Consider the following 27,843-nt stretch of genomic DNA (forward strand, 5'->3'; position numbering starts at 1 on the left):
AGCAGAAGTCAGCCCTTAAATGGAGTCTCAGAGAGGTGCAGCCAGGCTCCACCCTTTCTGGTCACACAGCTGAATTACCTTCACCTGTGCTCCCAGGGCTGACCGGTCCTCTCTCCAGGTGCTCAATCAGTGGTTCAGGCCATGACTCAGCAGTTCCCATACACCAGGACTTAACAGCACAGTCAGCAACTCTGTTTTATCTCTTATCCAGTAAAATGGTAATTCACTGAAGCATGAGACAGGAGTAAAAATCTCCATATGTTCTTCACGAGATTTGACCAACTCCTTCTCTGATTTCCAACCTGTGTCCACTCAAAACCAAGTATTTAAAGAGATTTTCACTATGCAGTCCAACATGGGTGCTATGAATGGACTGAAAAGATTCATGTATTCAAAACAGTCCAAGTTATTTATAGTTCTGCCCATAAGTTACAGCATCAATTTTAGGATACACCTCTTTTACCTGTCCATTATGAAATTTCAGCAATCACACGTAATAGGGACTGTAAACAAGACATTCCCATGTTTATTTTACCCATTATTGTTTTTTAAATTCCCTGCACAACAATTTCATGACATCCTCAATATCCCACTGTCCTGCAGGGGCACACCAGTGCTGTAGAAACTGCAGCTGAAAAATGCCATTTTCCCCACATTTTAGATCAAAATTGAATTTGTTCTCACTACCAGAACTGTAACAGAATTCTCTCATCCAGAAAACAACCAGTGGTTACTGTCATCTCCTGCAGGCATAAATCCTGAAACAGCTGCATCCCCTATACATTTTGGTTGAATGTTCAAAGGAAATTAAGAGAGCTAAAGCTGAATTTGAAAAACACCTTATAAGAGATATTGAACTCTATAATGAAAAATTCTTCAAGTACAATCAAAGAAGCACAGCTTCCAGGGAATCAGTGAGACTGCTCATTGGCGGAGTAATAAGTGGGACACTAAAAGAACTAAAGGAGGAAATTCTTTACTTATGAGGGTGGCAAAGCTCTTGCACAGGATGCTCAGAGAAGATGAAGATGCTTCACCCCCACAACAGCTCAAGGCCACGCTGGATGGGGCTTTGGGCAACATGGTTTAGTGGAAGTTGTCCCTGCCCATGGCAGGAGGAGCTTGAACAAGATGATCTTTAAGGTCCATTTTAACTAAAGCACTCTGTGGTTCTAAGTTTCTATTAGGAATAGAGCAATGAAACTCAGTGCAGTCTTTGTCACTGTTGAATGTATTGAGGAGGTTACTGTTCCCAGTGTGCTCTTTGCAGGATATAAAACTGATGCAACTCATCAGATCTATGTAAACGTTTAAGAGGTATTAAACCAAATAGATGAGTAAGACATTACTAAGTTACCAGGAGGGGACAGTACTCACCCTAGAGTTCTAAAGGGAAAGAAAAAACACCAACAGGAAGAAATGACAGCAAAGGTGTCTAAAAGTAATTACATACACCAGTGTGCCAGAGGACCAGCAGACTGCTTCCCACATCACACCCACAGAAAGGGTTGTATGAAGCAGGCTTGTATGAAGGAAAATCCTGTCTCACTAACCAATATTTGGAAGGAGTCAGTCAATAAGCAGGAGAATAGAGGAGAAAATACATCAGGCTCCAGGATTTTTTAAAAGTCTTCAGCAGTGTAAAATATCTAAAACAAAAGAAGTGCATGAGTTGCAAAGGGAGTGGATAGAAGAACCCACTGTAGACTAAAAGATGGTTAAGGGACAGAAAGGAAGCATAGAACTTACTAAACACATAACAAACAAAAATCTGTTATCATGACATGATGGTGAAGTGATTCATTAGTGGAATGATATTTAACTGTCAAATAAATCAGACATACCTAGTGTCAGGAAAAAATTTTTTTAGACTTATTTCTTAACTAAAACAAGAAGAGGGCTTCTGAATCTTTATCTCAAATTGCAAGTAATGTGGGCAGTTCAATATCACTAAAAGTTAAGTTTTATACCAATAATAATTGGCATCGAAGATGTGAGGTTATTCTCAATTTTATCATTACTAGCTTTATTTCCACAATTCATTTCAAGCACAAACAGAAAATCAGCACAATAAACACAAAAAGTGGAAGAAAACATTTTATTTGTACTGAGGCAAAAGGAACACATCTCATTTTGATAAAAGGAGAGCAAATGGTTTTGAGAATTTACACAAAAAATTAAAAAAACCTCATTCTTATCACACCAATACATGATTGAATTTCCTATGTCAAAACTCTCTTCCTCCCAACTTGGCACCATTTTTATTGCCCAGTACAATATTTCATGTCTTCATTTGTCAAAACATCATGTTACCTATGTAAACATCTGTTTTATGTGTAAACTTCAAAAAGTAAATGGAAAAACCTAATTTATTTCCTAAGTCACCCAAAAATTAAGTGTTAACTAAATATCAGATTAATTACAGCATATTCTCTGTAACACTGTTTCAATAAGAACTACAGCCTGTTGAGTTCCTAACAGAAATGGTCCAGAAAAAGCTGATGTGCAGAGTCATGTATTAGTGTAATAACTTTATAAGGCAATAATAAGAAAGATAATATACTTCTTTTTTCTAAAGCATACATGCCAGGACAAAACTCAAGGCTGCACTCTGCCAGTTCATTTTTGTAGTGTAGGATTTCTTCTCAACTCAAGCTTTGTGCAATAGCAGACTTTTTTTAGTGTTTTTGTTTTTTTTTTTTTTTTAACGTTTTCAATCCAAATTCTTCACATGAAAAGTAAGAAAAACTCTGTTCCCAAAGAATCAGCTATAGTAAATGCAAACAGGAACTATCTGAAGTTAAATACTTCTAAAAAAAATAACCAACACATGAACAATAAGATCACTGCAGAGAAGTTCCACAACCTAAGTCAAAAGATTGAGCTAATATTACTTTTGTAACCTTTTTGTTGCTTTTTTGTTCACTTTATGCTCAATTTCAATAAGTAGTAGTAGTTGTATGGCAATCTGGAAAGCACGACATCACCAAAGATTTCCTTTATTGTTCAATGTGGCTTTGTAGTGCACAGCATAATCAACCTCAACCACTCAAGAAGAGAAAACGTTTCAAAGTTGTTGAAAACAATCTAAAAGTAATTACAGTATGGCAGTAATCAAAATGACTGTTCTCTTTCCTCTAATTATAACTTAATCTACTACTTGTCATTTTTACAAACTGCAGTTCACATTAAAACATTTTTGATAACAAAAGCTTTTCTTTGAAAACAACACTGCTTTACATCTAGTCAGGCAGCTTGTGCATATCAGAGCATTCTGTCTAGAGAGACACAGAAAAAGGCAAAGGAGGAAGAGCTGAAATACGGCTACAGCTTATGTGTGCCTGTAACGCACTGCAGCATCTCAGGCAGCACTAGAGACAGCAAGTTTCTTCAGATGATCCATAAATACTTGCAAGCTGACATCATCAGTAAGAATGGGTGCTCCAGATTCCTATAAAAGAAAACAGAGAATAGATTAGTTATTGTGAAGAAAAAGCATTTTAAGGTACATATGCTCCATCAACAAACACCTCTCTAAACTGAAGTTTTGAATGATCTTAAAAGCATATTATTGCTGATGTTTTCTGACCAAAAAAAACAAACAACCAAACCTGCAGTCTATACACTTTCATACATTTACATAAATTCAGACACAAATCACAACCAGGACATGAGGAAACAGTCTCAAGTTGCTGCAGGGAATGTTTAGATTAAATATCAGGAAGACTTTCTTCATGAGAAGGGTGGTTAGGCACTGGAACAGGTTGGTGGAACAGCTGTCCCTGGACGTATTTAGGAGACATGTAGACACTGCTTATGGACAAAATTTCGTAATGGATCTGGTAGCATGGTAGTGTCAGGCAATGGCTGGACTTAATCTTAAGGGTTTTTTCAAACCTAACATGATTCTACTTTATGATTCTATGACCACCCTCTTTCCCAAGGTGGACGCATGAGTTGAAGTGCAGCAAGATATTTACATCAAACATAAAAAACTCAGCGTTTTTGACAGATACCAAACTCTAATTTTCAGAATTTTAGAAGTGAAAGCTTCCATGTCACGATTTCAGTACCATTCCTATCTCAGTGAAGCAAAGGTGACAAGCAGAAATGCGCAAGCACCACAACTACTAAATCAGTATCAGTCACTGCTGAAGCTCAGATGCATCAAAATATCAAAATGGAGAAAGGAAGAAAAAAAGCCACTGAAGATCTGATCTAAGTGAGGGTCAATTAGCTTTTCCAAAGTGAGCTGGACCTACAGCCCTGGGCTACCTCAAGAGAACCACAAAAGTATCAGAAGCTACATCTGATTACAAATAATGAAATCTATGTTAGAGATATGCTTGTAATTTGCTTTTTGACCCCAGAATTAAAAAAAAATCAAGATGTTCATATTTTTATTATCTACAAGCAAACTTCCACTCTAAATAAAACAGCAGAGTTGGCAACTCTGCAAATGTTACATCATAACTCTCTTAGGTTATCTGAAACAAGTCTTAATTACTCTATAAATTTAAAAAAAAAAAAAAAAGAAAAGAAAGAAAGAAAAAAGAAAAACCACAAAACCTTTTCAAGGTACTAAGCACCCACAATTCCAAATGGAATCAGAACCATCTGAACTTTTAGTAAATCTTTCAAAACAAAGACAGAAAAGTCCTAATGAGGATGCTTAGACCTGGTGCTCCTTATTTAGGACTGGCCAAAACCACTCCTCAGTTAATGACCAAGGCACAAATCCAGGAGCAGAAAGACTTTTTACATACATTATACTTGATATACACACAGCAAATGTCAGTGAAGACTCACTTTTAACTTTTTTTTTTTTTTTTTTTTAAATCTTTTAACTTCTGGAGCCAGGTAAAAATAAAGACATTATTCTTCCGTATTCATCAAAAGCTAAGCTTTTCTTGTTTAAGGAGCCACAAGAGGATAACAAGTACTTCAGTTCTGTTGCAGAATATGATTTGCCACCTTGTGTCTTATGTATGGAACAGAGTGCATCATCCCCCAGAAGAAAGAAAGGAATGGAGTTGTTAGAAATCTAAGAGGACTTTCCCCACAGTGACTGCTGGTGGTAATCCATGATACTTAAAACCAAAGCACAAACTTTTCCTTCAGCTTAACACAATACAATTAAACCAACGAGAACTCACTGCACAGCATGCAAATCCGAAAAGCAGATGAAACTTAGCTTCAATTTTGCACAAATTATCTTAAATTTTGTTTTCTGTTCATTCAAAATGTTCAGCTAAGGAATACGCTGAGGACTTAAATGTAATTAACAGTGATTTAATGAGAGTTAACTGGGTATCTGGTAAGATTTGTGCCACCGGCGTCTTCCATTTCAAATTGCAAAAAATTACCGACAAGATTATTTAAAAAAAAGAGAGATGAAAATGAAAGTAAATGCCATATCCAATATAATCAGAAAACTTGAACTGCATCTTAAAAGAGTAATCAATATGCACTTTCAGAGCCAATAGAATTGAGCTGTATGCAATTAGTTTACCATTATCTTCTGAGAATATTTTACATACCAAATAAGGTACTTATCTGCTAAAGTTTGAAAAAATCTTTACTTACAATGTTAAAACCAAAGTAGTCAATTGATCACCGCCTGAAATACGGTCTCAGTGGTGTGTGGGTGCCCTCTTCAGGTCAATGTGGACTAACAATTTTTTTCTGTGGACTTTCAGTTTTGCACAAAATACACAAATTAACACGAAGTCCAAGACAAAAATAGGCAAAACCAGCTCAGTTCAGTATTTCCTTTCAGCATTTCTAGTTTCATAATTTTTACTCTATCCAGATTTCTTCACAAAAAAAATACAAAACAAGCAGGATATTATGGAGAGCACACACATTACAGTGATACTGGGGAAATTAGCACACTGTCTTTTTTTATGTCACCCTAAACTAATTATTTCCAACATTACAAGGGAAAGTTGTGTTTCAGAAAGTCTCACTGGGACTTCTCCAGCATAAACAGTTTTGTTAGAGATTCAGTTCAGTATTTGCATCTACATTTGATCCACCTCATTTGCTTACTAAGAAAGCTGTTGTCCTACACCATGAGAAATATCAAAACTCCAAAAAATTTCCAGGTAACATAGACATAAGAACCATTCAAACCACATAGTTCATGAGGAACTTCATGGAAGTTCAAAGGAAACTTCCAAATTTGAAGGCAAGAGAAACAGTTTAAAATGGTGCCCTCTCTGACTCAGTACAAGCTCTTGAAGCATTTTCATTCTGGATCTCAGTGCTCTATCCCACCAGAATTTTCCTTAGAACCAGTAGTACATCTCTATGAAAACATACCCTGATCAAACTTATCTGACAAAAAACACTGCCATAAAATTGTTACACAGCTCACTCATTCATAACTTGAAAACCAAATGCCTTTCACCAAAATACAAATACAGTTAATGTGAAGATCTCTCTGATGCTATCACATTTTCATGAGAAAATTACACTGCACCAGTATTCAGCCAGTGCAGTGTTTCTCTTTCCACTACGAAAGCTGAATTTGGAAGGATGACACTCAACAAAATAAGCAGCTTAAGCAGCTACAGAATGTTTCATTTTTGAATTCATATATTACTTCTTTCACAGAGAAAATTTGAAAAGCCTAATCAAATGGTTCACCAAAATTCTAGGAAATATCGGTACCTTCTGGCTCTTCCTAAAAATAATTTCAAAATTAATATCCTCTACTGAAAAAAAAGTCCTTTAGCCTTTATGTGTGTTAGGTGCCCTCGTTCTAAGGAATCTAAATATAGTTATGAAAGATAGCTAGACATTAAAGAATCCTAACAGAAGCTTAAAATAGAAAAGTAGATCATTCTTGTCTAAAGAAATGAAATTTTTTTCTTAATTTTCACAATTCTAATGGCATCAGGCCAAAACTGTTTTTTTCAGTTTCAAAATCTGACATTACTACTTTTATGTACACAGCATCTTACATGATTTCTAAAACAGGGAAAAATACTCATAAAATTACACATGTGAGCTTAATTGTCAGATTCTTAACTCACCTGTCCCCATGCATACATGTTGTTATGAGTCTGAGAGGGATTTACTTTTGAAAGCAGGAAACGAGCCTTTAAAAAACAAAGCACATGCAACAAATTAATCTTCTCAGGCAGAATTTTCTTATTCTCAAAAAAAGAATACCCATGCATGAAATATACCAGTTCTATTACCTGTGGATAAAAACAAGCACAGATGCCCATTTAGAAGAACGAGTAGCTTCTCAACAAAAGCCACTCTCTGAACTCCATAGCTATAATGCAGAATTGCTAACAGATTAACAAAGAAGCAGGAAGCAATTTTTCTTTTTTAAACACTAGCAAAGAAATTGTGAACATATATGAAACATTAATTAAAAGTTTAAAAAACAAACCAAAATCCACGAAGAATATTTTTCATATTGGTCCAAACGCTCTGACAAGCACTATTTTTATCCTATACATCTCAAGGAAATTAAGAGTTTAAGCCAGTACAGTTAAAAACAAAACCCCAAAAAACAGGTTTCACAAAGTAGACTAAAAGGTATCAATAAATATCTGTCTCTGCAGAAGTTTTTAAATTCCAGATATTCACTTATTATTTACATATATTTTAGTACAAAAAAGCATATTTACTGTATCAAAAAAATCTCAAGACCTTACAGCACATCACTTCCTAGATGATAAAAACATATACTTGGCTATACCTGGCTTCCTCCATGCTCTGTATCAATGTATCTGGGCATTGGAAATCTTGAATGAAGAATTTCCTGGGCATCATCTATGGGCGCTTGAAGCAAGTGATGGAAGTTTTCATATTCTGGCATATCCTGGTAACCGGATTTGCGCCACTGAGCTATGGTCTGGGAAGAGGAAGAAGTTTAGAACCAATTTAATCAATCCTTCTTAAAAGAAAATGTGCCATTTAAGTTAACTTTTTAAAAGCACAATGCAGACATGCCTCTACACCTGGCTCGGCACCCTATTCATCTGGATCCTTGCCTAGAAACTTGACTTTCTGGCCCAAATTCAGACCAACTTGTGTGACGATCTGGAATGATGGCTGAAAGCTTCTGTCTACAAAACACTCTGTCCGCCTTGCTCAGGCTCTCCACAAGGCCTCAGCCTTATTTGTAAACATGCTCTGCTCCATTACCCTTCCCTCAGGGAACACACCACCCCATTTACTTCCAGGCAACGTCTTACAAAAATGCAGAGAACATTTTTTCTAATTAAAAACTATTGAAGTTTATAGTTATTTTTAAAAGAGCCACTATGAGGACAAGATCCAGAACACTGTTTCCCAAACCCTGAGGTGGGAAACACACAGTTGCAAAACAGCAAAAAGCAACAGCTTGGTTCCTTCTAGGGCAGGAGAACAGTAGCAAGTCACATGTATTTGTATGAGAATACAAGGGAATGTCCATCTACTCAACTGCCAGGAGCAGTTTCATTCCTCTCAGGCAGTGCAGATGAAGGATGATTTTAAAACACTGTATTCTGGCTCCTTATCCCCAGAAAATTCAGAGCTTTAAAATAAATAAGTGAAGAACAGAAGTAGGAAGAAACACTACTCTCAAAAGCCAGAAAAATATTGACCAATAAACTGCATGCTGAAGTCAATTCCTTCTAAATTTATCCGAAGAAACAGGATTGGACCAAAACAGCAAGTAAGGCCAGCTGTCTTTGTATAGGCAAGTTAGACTATCAGACTGCAAATATGAAACAGGAGTCTGGTACTGGCCATGCAGATGACATCAGGCATTGAAGCACTTTAGAAAGGGGCCTTGACTTTCACAGTGTAGAACTCGTACAGAAAAAGGAATATTTAAATAAAAAATTACTCATCTTACCTCTCCATGATATATAAGAATCTGGAAAAAGGTGTCCATTAGAAGAATGCGATCTGGTAAAATGCTGCTGCTATCCAGAAGAACAGGCTAAGATTTAAAAATAAATAAAAGGTTTCCAACTAATGTAGAATTAAGCAGCCACAGGCATTACAACCTCTTTGAATAAATCACTGTATCTTAGAACTTATTCCATATCTTATTAAAGCTCCTATTTTTTGTTTTCACATTACACAATCTCATTGTAAAGTTATCCATCTTTATTCTGAGTACATAACATCATGAAAGTAATAAAAACAGAACTTGTAAGCTGTTTCAAAATTATGCACTTTTCTAGCCTTTTAAGTATCATGTTAGTATCATATGATTTCATTGAATCAGCACCATCTGATTTAATTGGATCAGTTATATTAGGAGACAGCAAAAATATTATTTCAAGAAGAAGGAAAAAAAAGCTATTATTCATTCTACACTGAAGTGTCAGCTCACACTTTTATCAAGTGGGATCGGGCTTCCATTTTGCATCATCCATGTGAGTAACTTTTCTTTATATGTGGGAGAATGATCTCACACTTTTGAGTAGCTCCTCACAAACCACCTCATTACTTTAAATTAAATTCCACAGTTAGAAGTCTTTATCCTCACAATATAGTATCAAAAAATGTTTACAAAAGTTAGGTTCCAGCTGCCAAGATCCCTGCCTACGATGTTCATTTTCACTGTCACAGTTTCCTTGCTCTTTCTTTCCTGACTACTTTTGTTGCCTCCTACCTAACTCATCTTTTTTATGCTTTCCAGAAGATCAGTTTTTTATTTTAGGTTTATACAGCATATGCCATTATAAGATCTGAAGTTCTATTCCAAATATGGTAACCACATCAGAATTAGAACGCTTGGATGAGGGTACTGAGGTGGAGGGAGTTCTGTACATTTTAAAGAATGGTTTTTCAATTTGAAAAGTTGAAAAAATACATTTTGACATAAAAAGACATTTTTGTTGATGCTTACATTCCAGCACCAAAAAAAAAAAAAACCCCAAACGATTGCTGCTCTCAAAAAATAACAAAAAAGATTTCTTAATTTAAAATATAGTCTCTCAACAAGGTAAGATTTTCCCTCAAGACTGTTACATTAGAATTCTGAGATACACTCTGTTCTTTTTCTATATAAAATGAATAGTTTCTCACGTAAAAAACTTTACAACAGCATATTTTGTAACATGTATGACAATGAGGACAACAAATCTCTCTCTCTCAAAACCACATATTTTAATCTACAATTAGGTTACACATCACAATACCTCTGGAGGCCCATTGAAGGAGTAAGCATAGAGGATTGGTTGAACCATGATAAGTGACTGTGTTAGATCCTGACGCATAAAATGGTGACGGTAGTATGAGCTCTCATCCGGGCTGTTGTTAAAAACTTGTAAGAAAGGAGATCTTCTCAAGTGAAACATGAACTGCAAAACAAAAATCATTTATTTGAACTTCCATAAAATAGAATCGTAGTGAGAAAATTTTTCAGGAAAACAAGGTACAAGAAATGAATGCCACAGCAAATTTGAATTACAGGTCTCAGAATCACAAAAACACTGAATGGCAAAGACTGGAATGGAGCTCAGCCTGCCAGCAAATAAGCTCATGAAGCTGGGAGAGAGGTACAGCCAGATCAGCAGAACCAAACAGTCCACAGGACATTTCATACCATATAGCATCATGCTCAACAATAACACTGCAGGCAGTTGGCCAGTAGGCTGCCATTGCTCAGGGACTGGCTTGGCGCTACTGGTGAGCAGCTATGTTTTGCATCATCTTTTTTTTTTTTCCTCTTTGATTACAGTCATTGGTATCATTTCCTTTCTTTTTTCTTTTTTTTTTTTTTTTTTTTAAATGGCCCTCATCTCAAACCAAAAGTTCCCACTTATGCCTCTAAACCTTCATCCCTCTATTTACCAGTGTTACAACAAAAAAGATCTTTTCACTCTAATATAAACAAATTTTCCTTCTACTCACCTGTGGGTAAAGTGAAAAGGTTTCTGAAAATCTGAAAGAGCTTGGATCATCCTTGTGATATTCTCCAAATTTCTGACACTGGAGCGAAAGAAAATTGTATCTAAGTTCAGAAACATGGTAGCTTCATCATGCCATTACTGTAAGCTTGTTCGGTTTTAATAAACACACAATTTGAAGTGCCTACATCTTTGTAAGCAAACAGAAATGTAGCAAAAAAAAAAAAACAAAAACAACCTGACATTCTTTTCTTAGCAAGCAGTGATTTTGCATACGAGGCTTTAATGGCTTTTTGTTTTTCATTTAAATCACCAGAAGAATTAGATAATTAAACACCCCCAAAGAACATCATTATTAAGAATTTAATTTAAAGCTACTTACAGGAAAGAAATAATAACTAAAAACAAACAGAAAACTGAATTTTTGAAGATGAAGAGAACTTCGACTTTTTTTCCTTAAAATGTTTAAATATTTAATCTACAAATAACTGCTAGCATCATGTTAGATTTTCTCTTAGTTGCTGGCAGAGACCAAATGCTGAGGGCTGAGGAGATATTAATAAATTCAAGAAAAAGAAACCTGCTCTTTCAACATTCAAAATAAAAATTCTCTTATAATTCTGCATAACCACTTGTGGAAATACTCCCCCCTCACCCCACTTTTAAGAAACAAGCACTGAATACTGGTGAACGATATTGTCTGGAGAAAAGAAAACAATTTAACTATTTAGTTCTTCTTACCAGTCGTATAAGTTGTCTGTCCAGCCACCTAAGTACATCAGGCCCCTCTTCTGTCTCTGCCCTATACACAGCCAATCTAGCCATGAGAATTGCTGCAGCTTCCTGGTCAAAAGATGCTGCAATGTTTTGAATCTGTGTCTGTGCATCTGCCCAGCTGTAAAAGAAAAATACACATATTTGCATCACAAAGAAAGGATCCCAACTTCTACATAAACATCTTCAAAATTAAGGCAAAAAGAATAGGCTTAACAGTTTAACAGATGATCTCACGCTGAAGCTTCAAAAATCTACTGGGTATAAATGAGCAGCCTCTCAAAAAAAAAAAAAGGAAGTTAATTAGAAATGTCATTTATAGAAATGCCACGTATCCATATAAAACAGTCAGTTATATGAAAAAGTTGACAAATTGTGAAAAGTTAAGCTACAGAAAACACTGTCCACAAAGCTAGTCACATATCTTCACTGTTTACTTGTGTACTTCTGGGATCTAATTGCTTATTCTCAATTTACATGGTGTACTACTATTCTGTCTTTTCAACAGTCACCAAGATGATTCTACTAACGTAACAAATATAAACATGATACTCAATAACAGCAATGTCAGTGCTTTCTTGTTTTTGTTTTTTTTTTAAATCTGAATGTTCCATCAAACTAACCAAACAAAAATCTTCATTTTCAAGCGAACATCATTTGATGCTGGAAAATGTTTCAATAATATTAAACATCACTTTCCAAAATGGAGAAGTAAACTGAACCAGGGAAGCTGCAGGTAAAGATTACACACAGAAGAACAGGTAAATACAAGTCACTGAACTGCAACACTCCAAAATTATGGCACTGGCTGATGTTTATCATTCCATTAGGCCACTCAATATCTCCTCTTCATCTAAAATCACTAGGATGCAAAAGCATCTTTAGAGCACTACCAAAACATTATTATACAGCCACTGCAACCTCCTGGAGAGGAAACAGCCCACAGAACAAAACAGAGGCAACTGTCTCAAAGTTGTCTTCACCATTACCACCAAATAGCCCAGAACAGTGTTTTGGTTATGAAATTCTGAAGATTGAAAGGCAAATATGTATTTTCTTCTTCAAATACAATTTGTTAAAGGAAAAAAAGAAAAAGAAAAACCACATACTTTCTGGCAACTGTGGTCACTCTGATACGTCTCTGTCCACTGGAATGCTGGTACTGAGTCACAAACTGGATCGCACCACGTCCTCCTTGAGGAATTGGAGCATTGTGCTGAGCATGGGAGGAAAAGATTCGTAAAGGAGGCTGCCAAGATCTTGCAGCATAATTTGAGAATTGACAAGCAAATGATAGAATATGATAAAAATTTTAACAAAAGCCACTGAAATTCTATAAATGCATTAACTGATGCTTTTATCATACCTAGTATTTTTACCAAAGATAGCTAATAAGCTTGGTGACTGTTAAGGCATAGAAGGAGCATACTAGATACCTTTAAAGATTCTCTCTCCTTCCACACACCCTCACAAACAACAATATTTTCAACAGGATTACGTTAGAATCTAATAAAATCAACAATTCTATCAGAACACTCTGGAATCAAAGGACAACAAAACTGATAGCACTATAAAAAGTCAACAAATTAATTCCATAAAGCAACACTGAAACATATAGACAGGAATTTAGGCATGAAATTTCGAAACTCTGAGCAGCAAAAATACAGATTTCTGATACTGTCAACTAGGTAAAGTAATTTCAAAAGGACAACTGACACTGACTATGACGTACTACTACCAGACTAGTTTGTGAGCCAGTAATAAAATATGATTAAAATAAATATATAAAAAGCAAATACAAATGGTTAAGGTAAGCAGAGGTTTTAAAACCTACTCCTTTGCAATACAGTATACAATGTGGCACACTAAATACATAGAATACATAGCTTGTTGCTCTCCTGAGCAGCAAACATCTGAAAGAAGGGAACGTACTCAAATACAACAGTGCATTTGCTTGCCATGTTTTTATGTTCATCCCTAAAGCCTCTCTGTGGGAGAAAGGAGAACAGACTATATGCCCCTAATGTGTTTCCATTAAGCCAAACTTTATTTACTTTACTTACAAACTGAGCATCAAAACCAAAATTAAGATGTAACATTATAGAGCAATTATCCTGTAACTAAAACAGAAATACTGAAAAGTACTTTTAAATAAATAGGTTACAGCATCTTCACATATTGCAGCAGAATTATATTTCACTAAGTAATGTTCTGAAAATAAATATATGGACTTAGATAATGAACCTTAACCAAAATTGCTAAAGCACTTTGAATCTCACTCATTATCCAAGGAGACTAACTCATCATTAATCTGTTAATGCCCACCTCCTTAACTTTGATGCTACACAATAGTAACACCATTCATATACCTACTACTGTGCTTCACAAAAAAAAAAAGAGACATAAAAAGACTAAAAGCAAAAATATTGCTTCAGAAATCACATAAAATCAAGCTAATAGACAAGTAGACAAACATGTATTACCTGGTTGACCACTTCAAAGTAGAGTGCAAGAGTTGTAGTAGGATTAAGTCCACAAATCTTCCACTGACAGGTACCCCCCGTTCCAATCTCCTGTAAACAGATTCATGTGACAACTTTACAAAACAGAAATATTATCATATTTGCAACAGAGCATCTATCTATTTCAGACAACATTTCACAATTATTTCTTTACAAGTTTTCTCCCTGCTCACTCTGACATCATCTCAGACCAAAATAACACCACTTGCAATACAACTACAGTGTTGAATGCAGGAGTCATTAAAAAAAAATAATAATTAAAGAAAGATAATGGTTTGAAAAAGTTTAAAATATTAGAAAGGTAAGAAGATGGAATCAGAAAAAATGAAAAAGCAAGTCAAAAAAAAGGAAACATGAAAAAGAAAATTAATACACTGAGTTTAAGCAGTCCCAAAAGAAACAGCAGCATTGAGAGATATGGGCAAAATTCACCACTGACCAGTGGGCAGGCCCAGCAAAAACACAACATTAACCAAAGGTGGTTAGGTAAGCTCTCCTGGATTCCTATCATTTTGTTGTGCATACTCACTACTATAGCAATGAGGCAGTGCATATGTCCTTCATTTATTAAACGGTCATTGCATATTGAAGAGGTAACAAATTGAATGTTGAGCTTCCCAAAGCATGAAGAGATAGGAAAAAAAAAAGAGATGCACCTCCATTTTTAGATTAGCAGCAAGAGGAGGAAATTTAGACTTAGGAAAGTCACACAGATTTGTTTGACTGAGGAAAGACAAACAAACCAGATGCAGACTGTTTCCTCTACAACAATTACTATTACTAACTTCCCTAGTACTACTCTTCTGTCACCTCCCACAGAAGGAAGACTTGGGTATGACACGGTTTGTACTACGGTATACTCCAGTGGAAAATTTTCTCTAGGTTTTGATAAAATAGGTGAATTCTCTACCACTATCTTAGAACAAATATATAATCCCATTGCTAACATCTAACAAGTCAGGCAAGAGAATTGCCGAGTTCCGAGAAGTAGAAGCAAAAAGGTAACTCACCACACTTTTCTTCACCCTATTTCAGATAGGTTCTAACTCTTTCTTTAAAATGAATGCATGCCTACTTGAAGAATGAGCTGTACCATAAATGTATTAGACTTTGGTGAAATGTTGGTTACTAAAGGTTTCCTCATATAAAAAATATTTTTTTAAAAGAGACAAGGAGAGACAAAAAAAATACAGAATTGTCAGAAGCAAGAAAATTGTGGAGTACTTTTGCTGGAAATTCAGTATTAAACAAATGGTGTCAGGGCTGAAAGCAGCTATAAGAGTTTACAGCATCAAAATCTTCTCCTGAAACTATGTGACAACTCCCAGTAAAACATTGTTTGAGTATGGAAGATACCTCACACCAGATTAGGATTTCTTGTTACAATTGTTACTGTTCCAACTTCCTTGTTCCATCAGGCTAAGCTTTATGTATTAGGAAAAATGTATTTCCTTTGTTATGTGATTGGAAAGATAACAGTCCCACTTAATGAATCATTTTAAATTACTGCAATTATGAAAAAAGTGCTCAAGTGGGATGCCACTTCTAACCCACGCCATTAAAAATTTCTGGTTGGCAGCTCATATAATGAATAGTACCTCTTCACTAGTAACTAACAAAGTATCTGTACAGATGGTGATTTGAAGTGGCAACTCATTTTTGTCATCAAAACACCACCAGTACCAAAAAAAAAAAGAATTAAAATAAGCTTCATTCCTAAGAGAACAAGTGAAACCAAACAAAGTATTCAAGGAGAATTATACTGGCAATAGTCACCACTGTGCTTGTATCCCAAGTATTACAGCCAAATTAATTATCCAGTTACTACCTTAAATGAGTTGCATATATCTACTTTTAGTTTACACATTTTATCTCAAAAATTTTAATTCAGATAATCTCAACAAAAAATATTTTTGAAATAGAAATTAATTATGATGTAACTGCAGGGCAACAGACATGAATGAGCTATTAAGTTTTCTACAGTCCCCTGTGATTTAAATATATAGCTTAAAAAGGGAGCTGTACATTTAATTGCTTCTGGAGAAGGTTACACACTTTGCTGTAATTTACTCAACCACTCAAGTGATGACAGAGAATCTGTGCCAGACCACCAAGAGAAAACAATTTCTGTACTGAGATTTTTAATTCACAAAGACAGGAAAAAAATATATATTTGTGAAAAATGCTTCAGAGTATGCCATTTGTAAGCACTTGCACACTGTAAGTGCTCTGCATGCAGAGCCTATTAGGAACAAAACCAGAAAATTTTGACATTTAAGACATCAATTACCTGTATTAACTGTTTTTTATGAGTAATAAAAGATAAAATTAAACTCTAATAATAACTCTAATAATATTTGATAAGCAAATAAATGATAACTTAAGTCTGTTGTAAATTTAAGGGAGTTACTTCAGAAGCCTGTAACAGCTGGATATTCCAAGCAATTATTAAATGCATATTTGGTAAAGTAGCTAATAGGAATACTAATGGGAAGAGTGATGTTCCCAAACTTGTCTCCTCCTTTCTCTCAGTCTTTCTAAAGAATATTTTCATGGCTATATTCTTTTGTTCAAAAAGAGAAATTTGGTTTTAACACTAAAGCATGTTAACTCACTTTCTAGTTGGTTTCTGTTACACCAGCACATAGTTTCACCACAGTAATTTTAAAGCAACCACCCAGTGAACAAATTTAACCAAGTAACAATGGACTTGGACTAATGCACTAATGGACTAATACAACTCAAATCTAATCTAGCAGTGAACATAAGCTTATCCAAAGAACAGCCCTTGAGTGCATTTAATTTAAAACTGTGAAAACTGAACACAATTCATGGAGAAGTTTCATCCATCCTCTCTCCTTTCAGATCCAAAAATCCTAAATCCCACTTTTCCATAATGGGACATTACCTTCATTTTCAGCAAATTTTACTTACATTTTCTGAGACACAGGGTCCTTTAGAGTTTAGAGATACGCAGGGTCCAATAGCTCCAGAAATCTTTACTTCTCTTGAAGTCTTTATATTTAAAAGAAAAACACACATTAATATGGCACACTAAGAGAACTCAGCTGTACTTTATCACTAATAATGAAAAATCTAATGCACATCAGTCTTTTTATACCTTTAGGAAAGGTTATACATATAATAATGCTCGATACACTTAGGCAAACTTTTCACCTGGTCATATTCTACACCAAATTAGGAATATTTGCTTTAATTGTATGTTCATACTGGTTTTTCAGATGAACTTAAATTAAAACATAGAGGAAAAGTCCAGTTATTCATGAATCTGAGAACCTAGAAAACATATTGCATCATGTCTATTTTCCAGGAAAGTCATTGTAATATTCAAAACATGAGATTAAAACTGAAGATTTGTAGGATATGTCTGTATGTATCTTACAGTGAATTCACTCCCTGTATCTTCTAAACATATCTAAAAGAAAAATCCAGTCATTTACATTCTTGCAGTGTAATTTTACTGTTTTAAGTGATCTGTGCATTCCTCTATAGCTGAGCCTCTCTTACTGCATTTTCCAGGATTTCCCAACAAAATTCACAGCAACATTTACATGAAAAAAAGAAGGTTCCATTGTTTGTCCTGGTAGCAAAAATTTAAACAGAATTTTGCTGAACAAGAAAATAGCCACATATTCTTCTAATAGACAACGTTGTAATACTTCCCAAGAAAGATGACTAAAGGCTGTACCCGAACCTGGAACATATTCAGCTCAAAGCTTCTCAAAAGACAGGAGATACAAATAAGCACTGCTGAAGTGCCAATATGGATTCTGATAAAAATGGAAAATGAAATATTTGCTGCACTACATAGACAGCTTTGACCTAAATCCAAGAAACACTCACTACTGACACCAAAGATATAAGCATATAGTATTCTGAATTTCTAACAGACTAGTTTTAGTACAGTTTCCCTTTTAGCTGTCACTGAATGCAGGGAATTAAGATTGTATCTAACTAACATGCAGAGAATTGCAAAACTGTAAAAATGTAACTAGTCAGTAACAGCTATGTCCAAGCAAATCCCAATGCATCACTTTAGCACATTCCCAAAAATTCCTTAAAGGGTAGAAATGCTACATTTAATAGCAATCCCATGGTAGTGTTTCACTAACACACTGCATTTTTTTTCTTACCTTTATTTCTAATGTGCCACCAAATCCCATTTTAAATTGTCCTTGCATATCTTTTGTGAATACTCTCTGAAAGGTCTGTTTGAATAAAGATGTATTGAAAGAATCTCCCATTACCATGTAGCCACTAGACACAAAAAAGAACAAGAAAAAACTTAAGTTAAAATAGATGATACGTTATGCAATTATTTAGCATATGGGATTTAAGTAGTTTGTTTCTATTAAAGATAAAAATGAAAGACAGTTTGTAATGAGACACATTTTTGTCTTCTTGACTATTATTACATTAACATTCTGTTAAACGTTAGGGATGAATTTTTTAAGTGAAGTTTTGCCCAATAAGCATGTTAAGGTCATTGTGATTATAGTACATAACAAAATCTTTCACTGGGAAAATACTATGCCAGGCTGTAAATCCACCTAACAGGAAGGGTGAGGGTGTCATTAACAATAAAACAAAATAGAGGAGTGGTTTATAAGAAAGACTAGAATTTGTTTTGATCAAATTAAAATGAACTGATGCCAAGACACCCTGGAGGAATGCAAGAGCACATATGAAATGCAGATCTGGCTAGAGGGAGCAAAAATCAGGAGCAACAAGTTTGTAAAGTACGCAACCTGATAATCCCCTGAGACAGTAGCTGAATCTATGAACAACAGTATCTAGAAGAAGGGCACAAACAAGGCAGAAGGAATAGAACTGACTTTTGTTCCATTCTGAGCAGAGAGAAGACAGGTCTTTACCTGTACATAAGCTCAAAGCATATATATATCTATATATGCACAAACACGATGAAAAACTGTCTAAGACAGCCATGTTATTTAAGTCACAAGCAGATCAAATTAAAGAAAAACAGCAAAAAGACTTCTCACAAACCCAGAAGTACGGTGACAACTTTGCCAGAAACTGAGAAATTCCAGCACAAATGCAACCATGACAGTAAATTTAAATTTAAAACAAACAAACCTACAGAATGTTTTTGCTAATTGCCTCCTGTGAAATTAATTCAAAAAATAAAAAACTGCATCTTCATAGATTACTTAAAACTGAATGGGCACGTACCCAGTGTAGTTGGGACAGCACTTCATCTCCAGAAGACCAGTCTGATCCAGTGCACATGCATATATGTCAACAACATGACCATTTGCTGCAGCACGATTAGCCAAGGCTTCAAAATGCTAAATGAGAGATGAAAATACAATTTAAAGCAATTTATGACATGAACTGTCAACTTCACATTAAACCTCTGACTTCCAACATTTTTCTAAAACAGTATCAGATTTTATTCATAACATATTCTAATAAAAGATAGAAGGATATTTTCTCCTGATGTTAATTTTAGACTGAAAATTTCCACATCTGTGTTTCATTTTATGACCAGCTGAGAACTCAACACACACTACATGGACCAGTAGCTGCTATTTCAACTAGAAAGTGACCTTGATTTTTTCTTTTCCAACTGTGCATTAAGGAGTAGATCCAACTCACAGAATGTAATTTACTTCTCTAATCTCAAGTGTCTACAATGACAGGTGCCTGTGACTGAGCTAATAATTTAGCTCCCATCATAATCAGTCAAGATGGATTCAAAAGGTTCCAGATGCAGCTCACCTGCACAAGTGTGCATTTAGGATGAAATGAACTTTGCCTAAATAATACTGACTAATCCTCCCTCCAACTAAAGAAACAGTCTTAAGCAGCTTTTGTAGAAGCAGACAGTCTTACTTCAGATATACCATTTAGTAACATGAACTGCTCCAAGTTAAATCAGGGAAACACTCTGAAGAATTTTAATGAGAGCTGGACAAAGTCCTAAGTCAATACACTGAAATTTCTGAAAAAATTCATGAGGATATACTAGTATTCAGAAATAGTTACTGAAAAACACACAATTCCCAGCTCTCTATACTTTTACTACCTCTACTAACAGTATTTTACACTGCCAAGCACTGTAAATATTTACTTACAGGTAACTACTTAAAATGTCATCTCTTACCTTAGTACCCTTTTTAACATATTTAGCATTGTCTTTCTCAATGTCATGCCATGACCTTATAGGTAACTTCAGCTCATCCCCTACAACCATCCCAGGTCCTTGTGTAGCTGGTCCGCCAATGAACATCATTATACGTGCACCAGTATTAGGAAAAGTGCACTGCAGGAAACAAAAGACAAATGAAAGAACCACTTCTTGCTACTTTTTTTTCCTACAGACAGAAGAATGTAGGCATTTTTCACGCTGATAAGATTTTAACAATAATTTTAACATAAACTGTATTTTTTAAAATTCCTTGCTAATTCAAAATCTCAAACTTGCCTTGCTGACATGCATATTTAAACACACAATTACTCCATGTGTGTACAGCATGATATTAATCAGATCTAGTATGCATCAATTATTAAAATTTTTATATATTGGTTATGTGAACTTTTCTGCAACAAAAATCTATTTACATAAGTAGCACAAGTGTAGTTAAAGCTCTTACCTCAAGAAGTCCTACAGCTATAGAGAGAGCCACTCCAGAGGAACGTAAGGGCCTTTTCCCTTGTGGAACTGGCCAAGGATCTCGCTGCAGTTCACCCAAAAGATCAGTAAGATTCATATCAATCTTCTGCACTGGCTGTAAAAATCTGGAAACAAATAGATGGAATTAATTTTTCAATAAAAATTACACTAGTTGCTCAACAAAGCAGACATATATTAGCAACATCAGACACCACTCCAGATTCAGAGCAATGCTTCTGCCTCACCAAGACAATGCAGATCAGCATTACTATATAGACAGCTTCAGAAGTTCAGCAAAGAGCTTGTAAAATAAAAGCTTGCTGACTCTGGAGTATCACCACTATCCAGAAAGAATCACATCTAGTCAAAAGAACACAGCAGATAGCCATCTGTGAATCTCAAAAGGAAACAAGTGTCACTACTTCAGTGGAAAAAAAAAAAAATCAAAAACCAGAAAAAATATTAAAAAGAGAACTTGTTTTCCAAGCAAGAGACTGTCGACAAATGCACCGACAGGATGGCTGAGATTTAATTTTTTTTTTAAAGTATTTTAGCAATTTATTTTATGTCTCACTGGGTATGCAGAAGAACCAAACATCAGTCCACAATTTTCAAATGTGAGACAAAAGGGAAGAGAGGAGGAGCATAAGACAGAAAGAGCAGACGAAACCAGATATTGACAGAAGAGAGGCACTAAGACAGTCATTAACACCTTCCAGAGCACAAACCAACAGAAACAGTTATTTATGTATCTATGCTATGTCAGTTTGCCAGGACATTTCAAAAACATCATCCAGGAGATTTTACTACCACACATTACGTCTTTTCTTTGGAGTACAAACTGCCAGGAAGGAAAAAAACTACAGCCACTGGTTTCCAAGTAGTTTGCTCCCTATCAGAAGGCTCAACTCTTGTTTGATATCTTCCTTAGCATACAACATAAGTTTTCCAGTAAATTGGTATAGCCAAGCTGAGTTTTTAAATGTTTTAAGCACATTACCTGTTAGAAGGTGGTGGCTGCTGCACTTGAGGACCCCGACCAACTTGTGAAACAGCTACTTTTGTAAGTCCTAGCATTTCCTGCAGTCAAACACACAAGATTTCAGTACAACATTTGTTTACAGAGTGTTTTAGTGTTTTCATCATCTTGATGACTTCCTTCTATTTTCGTGGCTTACCTGCAGTTGCTTTGCAGACAGGTCCTTCGTTCCTCGGAAGACATAACTTTTGGAAATGCCTTCACAGCCAAGCTCATGAACCTGCACCATTCGTCCAAAGGTAATGAGACCTACTAAGGCAGTTGGTGGTAGGAGACTAAGAGACATTTGCATCGATTCCTTCAGAGCTTGCAAGTCTTCATCTTCCATGCACGTGTCCACGACATAAAGAAATATCAAGGGCATCTGAGGACCACGCTTTAAGAAATACAAACATCAATACATGAGAAATAAATCTTGTAATCTTTACGGGATCAAAAATGAACAAATAAGATATGTTTTGGGTAAGTTTTGATACTTTAATCATACTGATAACATCAATGTTCAATCTAAATTATCTCCTTCCTCCCTCTCAAATAATAATTGGTATATAAGGCTGAAGAGGAACAAAATCCTTATCACAATGAACTCTACAACAAAAATCAAATATATACTAAAAAAAATCATTTTTGAATGCCAAGATATTTTTAAAGCATGTTCCAATTTTACAAACCATTTAATAAACAATGAGCTTTTATTGCTCAAAATGAAGATAACAGTAATAAGTTATGCACACTATAAAACTTCTGATCAGGTAACATTCAGTAGGATTTTATCTAGAAACCAACAGCTCTTCCTTCTCAACAAATTTTGCTGCACAAAGTATTTCCTTTACTTTTTGTTAAATGAGCTGGCAAAATATAGATTCTGTTCAGCTTTTTTTCCATAATCTGAATGCCTCACTGAAGTCTGAAATTGTAATCCTCAAAAGTAGAATTTAGAGACCACAAGTTTGCTTCTTTAGGTTGTACATTCTTCCTTTGTTCCCAGTCCTTTCAACTCTTTTCAATCCTAATGAATAAGTATTGCTGTTTTCTCTAATCCAATACCAACTGATAATTATTCAATTACAAACTTAAATTCAAATAATTGATGAGATTTAAATCAACAACTTGAGTCAAAATCATTTGATCAAGCAGCAGCAGTAATGAAATCCCCAGCATAAACAAAAATGAAATTCCTAGTTTTAGAAATATACCTAAGAAAAGTGTTGTATTTAAAAAGAAACCTCATTCTGTTTTTGGGTTTGATGTTTTTTAGAACAGCAGTGTTATTAGTCATGCTTGCGTTCTTACAAAAAAGTTAAGTTTCCCATTCCCATCTGATGACAAACCTTCAATCTACTGACATGCACATATGGACTCAGTCATTAAAATGCAGTGATTAACTAAAATTTATTATTTTTGTACATTGTTAGCTTATAGATAATATTAAATATCTTTTTTAATGATTTTACCTGTACTACATATTCAATACTAGAGAACTGAGGCAGAAGCTCAGCCGGCTGATTCATTTCAGATATGCCAGCATACGTAGGAGGAAACTGCAAAGAAAAACATAAACGCTAAGAGCAAACAAAAGATTACAACCTCAACAAAAACAAAAACATACATATGGACTACTTTTTTTCTACGGCAGATGCTCACTATCACTATCATGAAAAAAATCTCAATGCAATCTCTGAAGATACAGTTATGCTCTTCCTGCCAATTTCAGTTCACAACTATGATTTGATAAATGAGAATTTTTCATTTTCACCTTACAATGGTTTTTTTTGCCTTTTGTTTTTTGAAGTCTACTGAATGCTTCATTTCTTACCTGATTTCTTTGATAACAGAAGTTACAAGCCCAGAGCTTTGCTCGATAATCCACCTGGCTATAAAAATACAATAAGAAAAGTTTACATTGAGCAAAAAAAATGTTTTCCTCCAGTGACTCTAGAATATGCCTGTTCTTATTTTTCAAAAATATACAAAGTTAAATATTTCTACAGGACATGTTACATCATGTCTAGTCTCCCACTGTTATCCAGTACCTTTCACATGCTTATCAAATTCTACTTGGAAACCATTCAGCTTCTTGTGTTTGGAATGATGCACAAAATGCTTCTGCTGCTTCCAACCTTCTACAATCATCTGTGATTGTGCCATTATCATTCTTTACCTTAGTTATGATTTTACCCTCTCTCATGCCCACCACTAGAGTATTTATTTATCTGTAACATCTTTTTTCAGCTTGTTTTTCCAAATTAAACCATATAACCTGTTTCAATCTACAAATGCATTAAAGTTCATAACAGTTAATTTTACTTGGAAATTAAACAATCTCAGGGCCCAAAAGTTACAAATAAGTAGCATAACTTTTCACCTTGAGTTAATTTTCTAGAGGTGAAATACTAACACACAAGATGTGCAATTCCAAGAAAAATAACATGCCTGAAGTACACTGAAAAAAACTAGCTGAATGAAAGTCATCTTTTAATCATGCCTATGGCACCTTAAAAGCACAGATTTTTACACACAGATTTTCTTATCTAAAAGTTTGAGCTGTATACTCACGTGAGGAATATCTCAACACACTGCATCTTTTGCACCCTTTAACCAGCACTATTCTAAATAATGGTTTGTAAGAAAAAACATGGATATAATAAAAATGAATATATTAGATTTACCATAAGGGATTCAGAACAGCTCGACATGTGGTCCTACTGCACAGAACTGGTTCATACTGAATAGGAGGCAAGTCTGGCCGTTCTTTCAATGGTGTGAAGAGGGCAGCCACTGGGACTACCATCCTTGTAGCCTCAAGACGACTTGAAGGCCAAACATTCCAGCTGAATCTAACTCCATCTCTGTCCTCATTCTGCTGGATAAATTCCAAGAAGGTTGTCATGATCAACTCCTCTGGGTATCACTAAAACAAAAAGATAATCGTTACTAGAACGTGGAAATACAATTGTTTTAAAACACAAATCTTTGGTTTATGTAACAGTTAAAAACTTATAAAGTTTTCTAGATTGTAGTTTAACTTAATAGTTTGATTCTAAAAACGGCCTTTAACAAAGCAGATTGACATAATCCATAAAGAAATCCTACATTTCACAGTTAACATAATTAGGAACTTATCAACCATCCACAAGTGATGAAAACCACAAAAAGCACCCTCAAAACTGCTCCTATGAAACAAAGACTAGCATACAAACTTAACTATAAAATATCCCCTCGTGCAGTTTGTCTCAGATGCTATCACTAACCTCCATAATGTAGCACAAACACTAGAGCACTGTCAACATTTTCATGAGCACTTCACTGACACCAGGAGCAGATCCATGCATCACTGTAATTGCAGCACAGGAAGCCACATGCAATTCTGCACACAGGAATGTTTCCACTGCTGCTTCTACTCAAGCTGCAAGGCCATTGGGCAAATGACAAAAATACAAGGGGAAAGACATACTCAGAAGCCAGAGAAATCAGAAATAGAAAATAATTCCATTGAGGGAGGCAAGGATAGCCTAGGATCTGAAAAGGATGCAGAACACAAAACGTTTGTCCCCTAATACTTCAAGATTAATTCATCATTGTTCTGAGTAAAACGCTAAGGAAAATTATCCCTGAGAAATGGAGTAGTGCTAAAAAAATGAGGAAAGAGTCCCAGTTACAAGCACAAACTGAAAATAATCCCTCCTTTTAAAATTGCAACAGAGGCCACTTCAGTCATTCCATTTGAACCTGCTATGAAGTCCACGAGCTTCACATCCACACACTGCAATGCCAATTCCTACTTTCTGCTCTGGAGTTCAAAGTCTTTCTTCAATGTTAACCCAGACACATTTGAAATGGTTTCACATGGATATTATTTTAACTTATCACCTATTGCTCCACAGAGGGCAACGTACAAACATCAGTGTGCAGTGACCTATAAAGTACATGCATATACAGCAAAGATTTATGGGGTTTAGTGATTTAAATGCTGTTACTTTCCAGTAGATAATTCCTATTCAGAAGACAGAACCTGCTAAAAATCAAGGTGGTTATTAATAATAGACGGAATGAGAAGGAGCTGCAATGGGGAGGGGTCAGGTGGGTGTTAGAAAAAGGTTCTTCCCCAGGGCAGCAGTTGCAGCCCCAAGCTGACAGAGCTCAAGGGACATTTGGACACTGCTCTCACACTCTGGGTTTAGATTTTGAGTAGGGGTTGGATTCAGTGGACCTTGTGGGTTCCCTTCCAATTCAGGATATTCTATGATCCCATCATTCAAATTTCCCCTCATGGGTAAATAATGCTTACACATTTCAACTTAAAGCAGACGTGAATCTCACCCACAAGTCAGTGAGTGAGTCAGTCAGTTTTGGTAACATCTTCATAGCTATCCACACAGATTCTCTGGGATAGGTGTGGACCTGTGTAACATTAGACAAGAAGCACAAATCCTCCTGATCTACAGGCTATGCACTAAAAACTGAGAGCCATCATCTGCCTGAGAGCCACAAAATACATATTACCATCCTCAGCAAACCACAGAGAAGTGATTTCAGAACAGCTGAACAGTAACAGCTCCGAGTTGGGGATGTCACTACGTTGTGCTGCAGAACAAACACTCAGAAGAGGCTAACAGTCCTTTCAGGCTTGCTTCCTCCCACTTCTGAAGCTGAGCATTCCTTCCATCTCTGCACAGTGGCAATTTCATGCTGTATCACATTCAAATAAACCACACCTGAATTGCATAAAGAGTCACAAGCTGGCTGTAAAGGTGTCGTTCTGAGATAAACAACAGTATTAATGCAATTATTCTGATTGGATGCAAGAGTACTGTTAGGACTTTCTAACCAGCACACAAATCACAACGCAGAAAGCTATTCTCTACCCAAATGAACAGCTTTGAAATACATCACTTTGAAGCTACGTCGTTTTCAGTAGCTGTTGTAGAACTAACTGCAAACAGTAATGATGCAGTTCCTCCAAAACAGACCATTTGCAGAGCTCCTGGTTCCACTCAGCACCCTTACACAGCACTCGTAAATGCGTCCCAGTACAGAAAGCCAATAAAATAATATCCACTAAATGTTGCAAGCCCACTTACACACACACAAATGGGTCTGTAGCCAATCAGGTACAAATCTGCTACAGTTCCAGGAGGTCTGTGTGAGGAGGCAACCGCAAGCTGTCAAACCGATAACGTAAGAATCTAAGTTCCACTCATTTATGCATACATGGCCATCCTTCAAACCTGCCTTCCCAGTTTTGTCAAAGACTTCTTAAAAGAAGCGATCTGGGCATACAAGAACGCACCTACGTGTAAGAATAAACAAACGAGTAAGCAAACAAATCCACACGCACCAGGCCTCCCTAACGCAGCGCTCGCACAGCTCCAGTCGCACCGCAGGGTCCCGCTGCCCACCCCGCCGGCTCGGCGCGCTGCTCGCACCGCGCAGCCCCACGCCAGCAGAACGGAGCCGCCGCCGGGGCCGAGCCGCAGCTTACAGCGGAGCGGTGGCGGCGCCAAGGCCGTGCGGCTCCAGCCGAAGGGCTCTCGGCGGCCGCCGGCAGGGCCCCGCGCACGGGGTGGGCGCTCCCCGGCGAGCTGCAGGCCGTGCGGAGAGCTGACATGACGAGTCGCTCTCGGCCCCGCGGCCCCCCGGCTCTCCTCCACGGAGATCGGCTGAAGAGAGGCGGGCGGCCCCCGCCCGCGCTCCCCCGGCGCACCGGCAGGGCTGAACGCCCTCGGCCGCACACGGGAGCGCTCGGCGCCGGCCAAGGGCGCTCCTCCCCGCCGTGCCCCGCGCTCCCACCGCCGCTCCCCGGACTCCGCTCACCCCGCGTCCCGGCCGCCGCCTGCCTCGCGCTCGCTCTCCCCCTGGCGCACGCAGCCGCCCCAGCGCTGCCGACGCAGCCAACATGGCCGATGGGAGAGTCTGCGCCACGTCAAGGGGCAGAGAGCGGCGGGCCGGGGCTGGGGGCGGGCTGAGCGCCGCCGC

General features: G+C 36.6%; 1 protein-coding gene across 1 annotated transcript; it reads right to left on the bottom strand.

Moving 5' to 3' along the window:
* Positions 1–2,084: 2,084 nt before the first annotated feature.
* Positions 2,085–27,840, bottom strand: SEC23A (SEC23 homolog A, COPII component). The gene is made up of 20 exons (XM_031593838.2): positions 27,682–27,840; positions 24,537–24,778; positions 23,684–23,741; positions 23,322–23,408; positions 22,007–22,243; positions 21,829–21,908; positions 20,809–20,953; positions 20,319–20,477; positions 19,385–19,500; positions 18,325–18,448; positions 17,105–17,185; positions 14,132–14,221; positions 12,758–12,864; positions 11,616–11,769; positions 10,879–10,956; positions 10,164–10,325; positions 8,867–8,953; positions 7,721–7,876; positions 7,041–7,106; positions 2,085–3,451 (listed from the first exon to the last, which is right to left on the bottom strand). The coding sequence occupies exons 2-20, from the start codon at positions 24,755–24,757 to the stop codon at positions 3,362–3,364; spliced, it is 2,298 nt and encodes a 765-aa protein (XP_031449698.1). The 5' UTR covers positions 24,758–24,778; positions 27,682–27,840; the 3' UTR covers positions 2,085–3,361.
* Between the last annotated feature and the right edge of the window lie 3 nt (positions 27,841–27,843).

Source organism: Phasianus colchicus, chromosome 5 (assembly GCF_987193195.1).
Source record: "Phasianus colchicus chromosome 5, bPhaCol1.hap1.1, whole genome shotgun sequence".
NCBI classification, from domain to species: Eukaryota; Metazoa; Chordata; class Aves; order Galliformes; family Phasianidae; genus Phasianus; species Phasianus colchicus.

What these genes read in the sequence shown, in the direction of transcription:
- SEC23A (XM_031593838.2), bottom strand. Translation starts at nt 24,757, where the DNA reads ATGACAACCTTCTTGGAATTTATCCAGCAGAATGAGGACAGAGATGGA. An exon ending in GTGGCACATTAGAAATAAAG is followed by an intron (nt 17,186 to 18,324) that starts GTAAGAAAAAAA and finishes TTAAATATAAAG; the next exon opens with ACTTCAAGAGAAGTAAAGAT. An exon ending in GTGACCACAGTTGCCAGAAA is followed by an intron (nt 11,770 to 12,757) that starts GTATGTGGTTTT and finishes TTTCTTTTACAG; the next exon opens with CTGGGCAGATGCACAGACAC.